This window comes from Neovison vison, chromosome X (genome assembly GCF_020171115.1).
Source record: "Neovison vison isolate M4711 chromosome X, ASM_NN_V1, whole genome shotgun sequence".
Classification (NCBI taxonomy): domain Eukaryota; kingdom Metazoa; phylum Chordata; class Mammalia; order Carnivora; family Mustelidae; genus Neogale; species Neogale vison.
This window is the reverse complement of record NC_058105.1, coordinates 6,534,486-6,545,988: the sequence shown is the minus strand read 5'-3', so window position 1 is coordinate 6,545,988 and position 11,503 is coordinate 6,534,486. Positions and strand designations below refer to the sequence as shown.

The 11,503-nt window shown below is 47.2% G+C and overlaps 1 protein-coding gene across 1 annotated transcript; it reads right to left on the bottom strand.

Annotated features, from left to right (window-relative positions):
* Positions 1 to 4,287: 4,287 nt before the first annotated feature.
* CNGA2 (cyclic nucleotide gated channel subunit alpha 2) lies at positions 4,288 to 10,396 on the bottom strand. The gene is made up of 6 exons (XM_044235538.1): positions 10,287 to 10,396; positions 9,974 to 10,066; positions 9,168 to 9,338; positions 7,950 to 8,057; positions 6,041 to 6,147; positions 4,288 to 5,693 (listed from the first exon to the last, which is right to left on the bottom strand). Exons 1-6 carry the CDS (start codon positions 10,394 to 10,396, stop codon positions 4,288 to 4,290), a joined length of 1,995 nt encoding a protein of 664 aa, XP_044091473.1.
* Between the last annotated feature and the right edge of the window lie 1,107 nt (positions 10,397 to 11,503).

The following is an 11,503-nucleotide window of genomic DNA, read 5'->3' as shown; positions in this document are numbered from 1 at the left end:
TAAACCCTGCTCAGCCCTCCGCCTGGTAGGGGGTTTCACAGGGCAGGGCCCACCACCTTTTTCTTAGGTTCATGCGCCCTCTGGTGGCTGGGTTCTCTGACTGTGCACTGGGGTCTTCTGAGCCCATCTCCAAGCTTTGCAGAAATGGGGGACCCTCTACCTTAGCCTCCTTTCAAGGGAAGGGGAAGGGGTCACATTAGCTTTAGGCTCAAGGCTAAGGAACAAATAGGTGCTGCTGAGGCTGGGACTCAAGCTGGGCTGAAGTGGGGGCAGCAGTCTGCCAGTCAACTGAAGCCACCAAGGGTCAGACCAAAAAGGGAGGGAGAATGGTGGGTAGGAGGAGGAACTTTTGCTTTCTATAGAAGGTGACCAATGCAAAGAAAAGCACATTGATAGCCATATACAAATAGGACAATTTACCTTAGGTAGGTGTCTTTAGAGGAAAATAAAGAACATTTCAATTCAAATATTTTAAAATTAAGAGCAGGGAACATCAGACTATGCTGAATAAATACAACACATAATGGAAAATGTACTTCAGTTCTTAAATTATAGCCAGTTACGGGAGAGAAGTGGGGGTGGTGGCCAGCAACAGGCAGGAGAGAGTCATGCTCTTGCAGAAAGCAACCAATTAGGGGACTGGAGTGGAGGGAACACAGAAAGAGACCCTGACATCCAGATGCTTACAGAGGCATCCACACTACATCTACAAAAGTGTTCACACAGCTGTGTGTGTATGTGTGTTTGTGTGTGTACATACACATGCATACACACACACACACACACACACATTCACTTACACACTCCAAGCTTCATGGATTTTTTTTTCTGTAACTCTTTCATCTTTTTCTCAAACAAACTGTGTTTAGATGAGAAGAAACCAACTACTAGATAAACACAGTCCAGTGTTCAGGACAGTCTCACATAGAAGGCTATGGTAGGCCTCAGAGCAGAGGCCCCTGAACTGAGTCTCAAAGGAAGAAAAGGCAGAAAAGAGTGATCCAGGCAAAGGGAACAGCATGAAAAATGTCCTAGAAGCCTAAGAGAACATAGATATTCAAGGCACTGCAAAAGGTGATTAAACTTGAAGATGTCTGGGGAAAGAGTGGGAGCAGAGCCCTAAATCCTGCATCTCAATCCAGTGGGCTCCCTAGACAACCCAGATGAGTCACCTACTTTGCACTGCAGAAAACTAGGTCCAAGATTCAATGTCTGCTAGATTGATGTGGGCTGAAATTCAGGTATCCTTTGGGGCTGGAGAGAGTGAACCAGGCTCCAGGGGGAAAGGCTGCAGATTTCTTGCTAAAACCAAAGGAATATTTTTCAGTGCAGTCATCCCATTCTTCTGGGCCCAGTGCCATTCTAGGCAACAAAACTAATATCTACTCTCGGTCCCAGCATGTAGAGAAACTGAGCTCCTTAATGTAGCCTTAGCTATGATCATTTGGGCAAGCAACTGGTTGGGTCTCCAAGGGCCCCGCTTCCCAGTGGCTCAGCCTCTAATGAAGTGATGGGACTTAGAGCCCTTTCTTCCAGCCCAGCACTCAAAGGGAGAACATACACAGAATGCTGTTCCATCATGAATGCTGTCTCCCTACGTCTGCCATTCCCAGGGATCAGGTCTAAGCATGGGTAATGCTACATATCCCTCCAAATGAGTCTGTCCCTGGCTAGGATTTGTTACTGTAAGGTAGGGAAGAGGCCAAGAAATTACATCAAAATGTAAAAGAAGTCTGGATTAAGGATGAATTCCAATGAAGATCAGTGATGACACCTACACCCAGGCAAATTGGACTACATAAAAATTAAAAACTTCTGTGTGTCAATGGACACAGTGAACAGTGAAAAGCAACCTATGGAAAGGGGGGAGGAATTGCAAATAATATACCTGATATGGGCGAATAACCAGAATATATAAAGAACTCCTACAACTCAGTATGAAAAAAAAAAAACAAACAAGCAACATGATTAAAAAATTTGGGAAGGACTAAATAGACATTTTCCAAAAAAAGATATAAAAATGGCCAACAAGCATATGAAGAGATGCTCTACATCACTATTTACCAGGGAAATGAATATTAAGACTACAATGAGATACCACCCACACCCATTCAGACGACTATTATAAAAAAAAGTTATCAAAAGGAAACAAGTATTGATGAAAGTGTAAAGAAGTTAGAATCCTAGTGCACCGTTAGAGGGGATGTAAAATGGTACAGTTGCTATGGGAGACAGTATGATGGGCCCTCAAAAAATTAAAAATAGAATTACTGTGATTCAGAAATTCCACTTCTGGGTATCTTCTCAAAAGAAGTGAAAGCAAGAACTTGAGCAGATATTTGTGTATTCATGTGCATAGCAGCATAATTTACAGTAACCAGAAAATGGTAACAACTCAAGTGTTCATCAATGGATGAATGTAAAAAAAATGTGGTCTAAAACATGCTATAGCATAGATTAACTTTAAGGACATTAGAAGTGAAATAGGTCTATCACAAAGGGATAAATAGTGTATTCTACCACTTACATGGGGTATCCAAAGTAGTTAGGTCATAGAAACAAATTAGAATGGTGGCTTCCAGGTGCTAGCAGGGAGGGGAAAATGGAGAGCTGTTGTTTGATGGGCACAGAGTTTCAGTTTGGGAAGATGAAAATTTGTTTCACAACAATGTGAATGTACCTAACACTACGAAACTATACACTTAAAATAGTTAATATGGTAAATTTGATGTGTATTCTACCATGATTAATAGATAGAGACATAGAGAGATAGATGATAAATAGATAGGTTGGTAGGTAGATAGAGGTAAGAGGTAGGCACAAGAGCATCTGAGTCTGCACCTAGAGCTTCTTGCCCACTAATTAACATTTGTTCTTTGGGTTCCTAATCATCTGGTGGTACCCACTCAAGTATCTGCTCCTCCAGAAGATCCTTTGCAAATCCCCAGATGTAGCTAGTGTTTCTGTCAAGACCCAGCTACTGGAAAATGGAAATAGAAGTTCGGTGTGTTTGCTCATTGCCCCAGTGAGTAAGCATTTTCTGAAAGCTTCCTCTGGGCCAGGGATGTCCCTGAGGCTACAGTCAAAGCAGTGAGGGGGAGACGGTCCTGGGCCTGCCCTCAAAGAGCCCACAGTCTGGAGGGGAAACCAGTTCTGTCAAAACCAACCACACAGCATGATAAGAGCCAGGACATAGACTTGCAAGTGCTGTGGGAGTCTAGAGAGGGGGCAACTGACTGCCTCATTGGGAACCTTCTCCAAGAAGGTGATGCCTGAGCTGAATCCTGAAGGACCAGTGGAGCTTAGGCAGCAGAAGACAACAGAGAGTGTTCCAGGCAGGTTGAGTCCTGGATAAGAGGAAAAAAGAGGGGAGAAATGGAAAGAATGTGAATAGCAGAGCTGAGCAATAACCACAACTAGTTCGAATGAATTTATTAACTTGCAGGTACCTCTACTAAAGATCTGAACTTGAAGAGTCTCGTACATACAGCCAGCCTCAGGACTTCTTCAGTAATGCTCTGTATAGAAGGGTGGCCTCAGGACTTCTTCAGTAATGCTTTATACAGAAGGGTGATGGCTAGAGTCCCTACCCACCTCCTTCTCTAGTTGGCATTTCCTTGCTCCTCACTCCTTGCCCTGGAATGGACCAGGAACCAAGAGAATTATGATGTCTCTAGCCCAAACGGCTACAGAGACCTCACTCCTGGCTGGCAACATTCAGGTGGATGAACAGAGCAGGACTTGGAGTGCCTGATGGAGAGGCAGCCCTGAGTGAACACACTCCTACCTGCCACCTTCCTTCCCTTGTCCTGCAGTCATTTTGTGAACTGCATACATGTGCAGGGAAATGGGGGTATTCAAAACACATATGAGAAAAACAAGGACCAGAACCAAGTGGGAAGCATCTATATGCAAAAGAGCCTGGAAAGAGGGCAGATCTGCAGTAAGGTGCACAGTGTCCTGCAGAAGGACTTCTTCAGAGAGATCATTGCCCAGGCTTCCAGCCCCAAGAAAGACCCCAAGAAAGCAACAGAGTTCAGCTGTTCCTCTCTTCTTTCCTCAGACTTGAACAGGTTAAAGCTCCTGGAAGCTGAGCCAAAATGGTCTGCACTGTGCATAAGCTTGGTTAACTGGAGGAGGACTCCTAGATGATTGAGCCAAAAGCCTGGTACAGAGAGGCTTCAAGGAGAATTCAAGAGGGTAATGCATACAAATATGGATACCAGCACAGCTCTTCTAGTTCCTGTAGTCAAGGCCAAGGCTGGGAAGGCAGTTGAGCCCAAGCTCTTATGGCTCATCAGCAGCAGCTGGCTCAGGGCTGTTCATCCCATCTGACAGGTAATCCTCTTCATTGTTCTGCTTCATCTTGGTTTCCAGAACCGTAATGCGCTGCTTGAGTTTCTGCTGGGCTCCTGTGTACTCAGCCAGCAGGCGGCCAAAGCGAGTATACAAGGTCTCCATGTTGGTCTCCAGCTGCTCTAGCTTCTCCTGCACATCTATTTCCATGCTGGCTGCCACCTCATTCTCATCCAGAAGCCCCTCCTTCATCAGGATCTCCCGGCCCCTCTCCTCCAAGACCTTCTTGGCATCAGGGTATTCAGTCACAGCTTCCATAAGGTCATCCTTTGACAAGCAAAAGAGATCTGAATAACCAAGGCTACGGATGTTGGCTGTGCGTCGATTGCCCATTTTGCTGCCTTTGATGTTAAGGATACTGATCTCTCCAAAGCAACTCCCAGCTGAGAGCAAGGCATATTGAGTAACACCATCATCTGCCACTACTGCCAATTTGCCTTCCTTGATTATGTACATCTCCTTGCCAATATCCCCCTTGCGGCAAATGTAATCTCCAGGGCTGAAGACTTGAGGACGGAGTTTCAATACCAGCTCCACCAACAGGCCAGCCTCACAATCCTGGAAGATGCGTACTTTTTTGAGTGTGGACAGATGGACATTGATGGCTATCTCAGCCCTCAGCTTGGCTGGCAAGTTCTTGAGAACTTCCCGCTCATCCACACTCTTCTTATTGGTCCACAGGTAGTCAAACCACTTGATGACCTTGGCTTCCATCTCCTTGCTGACCTTTCGGAACTGCATGTAATGTTTGACAGCATCAATCTTGGCCTGAAATTCAGCCCGGGTGGCATTCATATTGGAGATCATGGAGCCCACATTTCCCACAATAGTGGCAAATATGAGGACACCAATCAGGAAGTCAAAGATGACAAATAAGTACTCTTCATCCTTTACAGGAGGTGGTGTCTCCCCAATGGTGGTAAGTGTCAGGGTAGACCAGTAAAGGCAATAGATGTATTCCCTAGCCAGGTAGCCATACTCAGGGTCAGTGATGTTGGGATAAACCCAGGTGTCAACCCCAAAGCCAATGGACTTGGAAATGGCATAGTAAATGCAGGCATTCCAGTGGATGATGACCAAGATGTAGAGGACCAGGTTGCTGATTCGGAAGATGTTGGGGTAGCTGGTGCGTGTCTCAGTGCGGTCAAAGAATTCAAACATGCGGGCAAAGTGTAGCAGGCGGTTAAAACGCAGCTCAGGGCTGTGGATGCCCACAGCAAAATAGATCAGGTCTGTGGGAATGATAGAAGCCACATCCAGCTTGAACTGCAGGGTGTGGATATAGTTGTCCCGCAACTTCTTAGGATCTTTGACCAGCAGCCCCTGCTCCAAAAAACCTAGTAGAGATGCAAACCAGTATATCAGCTCTGCCTTCAGGTCTATCCCTCCCAATAGGCTAATGCTCAACAAGGGACAAACTGTGTACTGAACCCTGCTTCTCAAGGAGAGGTATAGGAAACTCACCAGCAGAGCTGGCCTGAAGGACCTCAAAAGATTACCCCCAGGTCTGAACCTCACTAAGCACATGGTGACTGTGAAGTTTAAAGAGGAGCAGACACCAACTCAGGTCCCAGCTAGGCAGTTAAGTCCAACACTGTGTCAAGAAGGCTTCTTAAAAATGTGGACTCAGGACTTTGGACTTATGGGTCATGCTCCTGTGTATGCAACCCAGTTGCTCACATACCTGTGCGCAATCGAATGAAGAGGTCGGTGATATACACTACGTCTGAGAAGTAGTCCAGCACCAGCCACACTAGATAGTAGCCTTTCTGTAGGTCACTGAAGCAGGCTCTGCAGGAAGACAGGAATGGACTTTATACTCAAAGTCAGCCAAGGCCCTCTGGAGGCCTTAAACTGAGTGCCCACTGAGCAAAGGGCTTGGGATGGCTACCAGGGACACTGACCAGTCGCCATCAGTTTAATATCATGAAGAAACTTATTGAAAAGCAACTTCTACTCCAATCCTTATTATTACATAGACATCCTTAAATAGACTTCTACACTGACCATCACTTATCTCTCCTCCACTAGACCATGAGTTCCAAAAAGACAGAGACCACCTCTTAGTCATTACTGCATGCCTTATGCCCTAGCCCAGAGCACCAGAATTTGACAGGTATGAGTTGAATGAAAAATGAGTCACTGAAAGTATGAAATATAATACACAGCTAAATAGTCTCCATGCCCATTTCTGTAACCAATACCTATTGAGAACCCAACATAGACAACTGGCCAGTCCAGGTGATAGAGAAGATAGTACCTAAGGTTAACCTAGAGGCAGTGGGAATGAAGAGTTTGGAGACTTCAGAAGTTTTAGGAGAAATTGACAAGTCTTGGTGATTGAATGGATAAGGACCTAAAGAGGAGAGTAGAATAGGAGATAGAACCCAGGATGATGACCCAATGAGTGTACTAGTCAAACTGAAGAGCAGTTAATTCTGACTACTTGTTCACATTTCAGGTAAAACTCCAGGTCCCTCCCCTGGTTCACAAACCTACAGAATAGTCCTGTGCCTGCCTGATGTTCACTTGAAGTCCTCCGGCCACACTAGGCCATCCTGAGACAGGGTCTTAGCATTTGTTCCCCCTCCTCAGAATGTTCCTTTCACCAGCCTCAGACATCTAAATAACTGACTCCCTCTCACCATTAAGGTCTCAGCTAAGGTGTCACCTCCTCAGAGGGGTCTACACTGACTGTCCTTTCTATAGTAGCTTCCTGCCTCAAGTCCCTCGGGCTTCTGTTTTATTCATGTTTACTGCCAGTGTCTCCCACTAGCTTGAAAGCTCCAAGATAGCAGAGACCTTATGTGTCTTATTCACCACATTATCCCCCACACTTAGCACAGAACCTGGCATCCAATGGGTGCTCAGTCAAACCCTTGCTGAATGAATAACTGAAGTGGGAGATGGGGTGGGGTGGGAAATGATGTCAAGGAAAGCCACCTGTAGAGAGTGGCTTTGGAATTGAAACTGCAAGAAGAGTCTCCACAGGCTAAAAATGGGGAAAGGGAATTTTCTCTTGAGGAAGCAGCATGTTATGACCCAAGAGTAGTGAATGCTGGGGCTGGGGTATATCCAGAAGGTGGAACCAAAGAGAAGACCAAGTCCAAAGGGCCTTGAAGTTCACTCTGAGGGCTTCAACTTCATCCTGTGAGCAATAGGGGGGCCATTGGAGGGTTTGTGAGGAGGAACTGATGTAAACAAATTCCAGTTTCTACCAACCACACTAGTTGCTAGTGTGAAGGATTTCTGGAGGGGGCAAGAGTGCCTACAAGAAATGAGGACAAGGCTATTGTAGTTGTCTCAGGGAGAGAGGAGGGTGGCCTTATCCAGGACAATTTGTTGTAAATGGAGAAGTAGGAACAGATACCAGGGAAGGTAGACATGAAGCTTTGGTAGCATATTAAGTTGGGAAGTAGAGGGCATTTGGGGGTTAATAGGGCAGAGGGAGGTGTTATTGGCAAGCCCAGGATCCAGAAAGAAGGCTGGGTTGGTTGAGCTCTGTATCCACAACTGGGACTGGTGTACTCTCAACCCCAAGGCCTGTGCCCTGGGATGTTTGAACACTCTCTTCCAGATCCCTCCCTGCTCACCTGGCCACCAGGAGGCACCAGTTGTAGAGGACAGGCATAGCAATGACAAATAGCCAGCGGTAGTACCAGTCTCCAGCTGGATCCAAGACAAATAGTTCAAATTTCTTCCTGAGGAGATAGACAGAGGCCAGGCTTAGGGACGGGGTCCTCAATGTGGCAGCACCCCAGTTCCCAGAGGCCAGGGGTCCTTTGAAAAATAATGCCTAAGAGCGTGTACAGGACTGGGTTGGCTCAGGGGCCCATTTTCAGGGAGCCACAACTTGGTACTAGGCATCTGAGTAGAGCCCAGATGGGCAAGGTTCACCCCCTTCCTATTTTAATCCCACATATACCCATTGTTTCCCATGCCTCTGGAGGCCCCTTGCCCAGAGGGCATGGCATGGCAAGGGGCAGTCTTTTCAGTGGAGTGGGCCTCAGGGCCAGAGGAGGGACTTCCATAGGATGGTAATAACGGCTCAGAACCTGTTTCCATCTCTCTCCTGGGAAGAGAGAGGCTCTTCAAGAAAGTAAGTGACACATGCATCCTGCCCACTCCACCCTCCCTGTTAGGTCCCTGGCCTCCATCTCCCAAACTGCTTTCCCAGATGTTACATCCTAGCTTGGCAAAAGCTCTTTTCCTCCACTGGCCAGAAGTGGGGAATGCTGGCTTGGCCAGACATCCCCAGTCGCCAACTCATTCCTCAAAGAACGACCCTCCAGCTCCACCTTCTCCATCCTCCCCAATCCCTCCTGCTCAGTTGTTCCTAGGTCTTCCCTAGCCAGCCAGCCCCCAGTATGGCCTCCGCAAAGGCCCACCTCTGTACTGACATTAGGGTTGATGTGGTCATACTCTCAGCAGCACTCCCTAAATGCACTCTCTTCTGCATTTACTGACTACAGGAACTGAGGCTGGGGCTGGCACACATTCAGGTGCCCTTGTTGTTTGTTTCATGATCAGCAAGAGGACATCTGGCGAGGCGCAGCTAGTGGAAGAAAAGCTACCAGGAGTTCCCATGGTAATTGGCCGCTGGATGTTGGAAAGGCTATGAACAAGGACAATGGAAGTGTACTGGAGTTAAAACCATAGGACGGATGTCTCCCCTGCCAACTCCTTTCCCTACCATGGCAAGGCTTGGTATAGACCCCAGTCTTCCTCTGTCAGTGGCATAAGAAATCGCACCATGCCCTACAATTTCACACTTGAGAGCCCTGATAGTCCTACAAGCTGGACAGCTATACTTTGTGTCCTTGTCCTCATTGTCCTTGTTGCCTTTGCCATCCCCTTGCTGTGTCGTCACGGTCTGGAGCTCAGGCCCACGGAAACGCTCAAGGAATGAGTCAGGACGAGGTTCCTCCTCACGGAAATTCTTGTTGGCCCACTCTCTGATGATCCCCACCAGGCGGACAATCCTAGAGATGAGAGGAAACATGAGCCAGAGAGGAGAATCATGCTGTTCAGAAAGGATGTGGACTCAAGAGCTCACTATCTGTTGAGGGAGATGGAGAAGGAAACAGGCAAGTCTATGATATCCCCCATGCTGAGTTGGGATGGGGGCCAGCACTGAGGCCAGGGGCCTGGGGTTCAGGTATGACTCTAAATGAAGCCTAAGGGGCAAGCACTTGCTCTTGGAAGACTTCCTGTCAGAGGTGCCATCTCAGTTGATTGTGGTGAACAGATAGTGCTCTCCAAGGCAAGATAAAGGTTGTGCTAATGGAGGACAGGCCAGGAGGAAGATTGACCCAGGCTTCCTGATTTCCCTATGGAGTCTATGACTCCGGGCTGCAGACCTCAGGACCCTCTACCTAGACTCCCTTTTTTGGGAACAGTTCTTCCCCCCTCTCCCAATAGTGAGAAAGACAACTCTGAAGGCAATACTCCACTGATTACTCCCAGCTTGCTCACAGGAGTCTCCTCAAGAGAAAAATCCTTCCCAGGGTTCCTAGCAGAAAGGCTCAGTGCGATTGAGAGAAGGTGAGTTATTGTAGCCACTCTGACAGGCCCCATGGATAGAAACAGGTAGCAGGAATGCAGTACTGGAACTCACCTATGGAAGCCACCCCTCCCCCGCTGGGGGGCATCCATCTCCGCCAGCCTCTGCAGTTCTGAGGAAGTGTCATCGTCAGCTGCAGACTGAGGCCTACAGAGGAAGGAGCAGAGATGACCAGGGTTTCTCTGAGCATACTTTTTCTCATATCAGCACTTTTCTGTCCTGGGAGGAACCTAGAAATCCCACAGTCGCTTTTTAAAGGGTATCCTTAAGCCAAAAGATGGTTTGCTCTGTGATAATGAGGCAGAGCTGGGAGAAAGTAGAAGCTTACCACGCCATCTCTGAAATGATCCAGCCTCAGCAGACTCACCTGCTACTAGTCCTGTGGTCATCTTTGCCATTGGCCTTGATGGCCAGAGGTGCGTGGTGGTTGTGGTTTTTGGCTGGGGAACTCTTCACACCATTGGATTTTTCTGTCATCCTCCATGTACAACCAGTATCCTCACCTGCCAGGGAGATGGCAAAGAAGAAGTCACAGAGGATCTTGGATACCATGTAAGGCAGAGGAGGTGCAAGTGAACAGTTAGAACAGAACCAGGGCTCACCTGGAAAACCCCAGCATTCTTGGGTACTGCTATGGCAATGTAGGACAGGGGGATTCAGCATTGCCTAAGTTCCAGGCTCTAAACACTAAGACAATGAAGGTGCTGTCTCCACTCTGCCAGGTGATTTAAAAGGAAAACAGCACTAAATTGCAAAATGTGCTCATTTCTCTTTCACTCCAGTGAAATTTTTGACATATGAACTATCAAAGCTAAAACAAAATAAAATTGATTTAAAAAAAAAACTAAGTTGATACACCTGGGTGGTACAGTTGGTTGAGCATCTGACTTTTAATTTTGCTCAGGTTGTGAACTTGGGGTCCTGACATTGAGCCCCAAGTTGGGCTCCATGCTCAGCATGGAGCTTGCTTGAGATTCTCTCTCCCTCTCCCTGCCCCTCCAACTTGTGCGCTCTCTCTCTCTCTCTCTCTCTCTCTCTCCCCCCGTCTCTCTCAAATAAATAAATAAATAAATCTATTTTTTAAAAAAATAAAAAATATCCAAGACACCTTCTGGTACCCTGGCTTTGTAGGTATCTGGCACATGCTTAGGCTGCTGAGTACCTCCAAACCAGCCACTGCCCCCAAACTCTTGCCCCATGGGAAGAAATGTATCTCCTTGGCCCAAAGCAGCTGCCACTGTGCTACTCTCCCCTGCTCTCTGATTCTTCTGATCTGAGACCACCTCAGAGCTCATGTTCCTCAGGTGAGAGTCATCTCTCATTGACTTCTTCAACGTGTGGTACTGTCTCTAGGACTCCTTCCTTTTGTCTTTACTCAAATTCTCCTGAGTACCCCCCCAAGTAATGTTACACAAGCTGAAGAGCAAAGAGGAGCCCATGGTTAGGACAGGTAGTGGGGGGGAGAGAAGGGAAAGCTCTCATGGGCTCCATAGGCAGTGTACCAGTCAGAACTTTCTCTTTTGGGCTATAGGGAGCCTTGGAAGGGCTGAGCAGGAATATGGCTAGAACAGAATTATATTCCAG

Bases quoted from the DNA above. Each gene is read 5' to 3' on its own strand.
- CNGA2 (XM_044235538.1), bottom strand. From the start codon at position 10,396: ATGACAGAAAAATCCAATGGTGTGAAGAGTTCCCCAGCCAAAAACCAC. The intron at 9,339-9,973 runs GTGAGTTCCAGT...TCTCATCTCTAG, and splicing joins GGGAGGGGTGGCTTCCATAG to GATTGTCCGCCTGGTGGGGA. The intron at 5,694-6,040 runs GTATGTGAGCAA...CATCTCTACTAG, and splicing joins CTTCATTCGATTGCGCACAG to GTTTTTTGGAGCAGGGGCTG.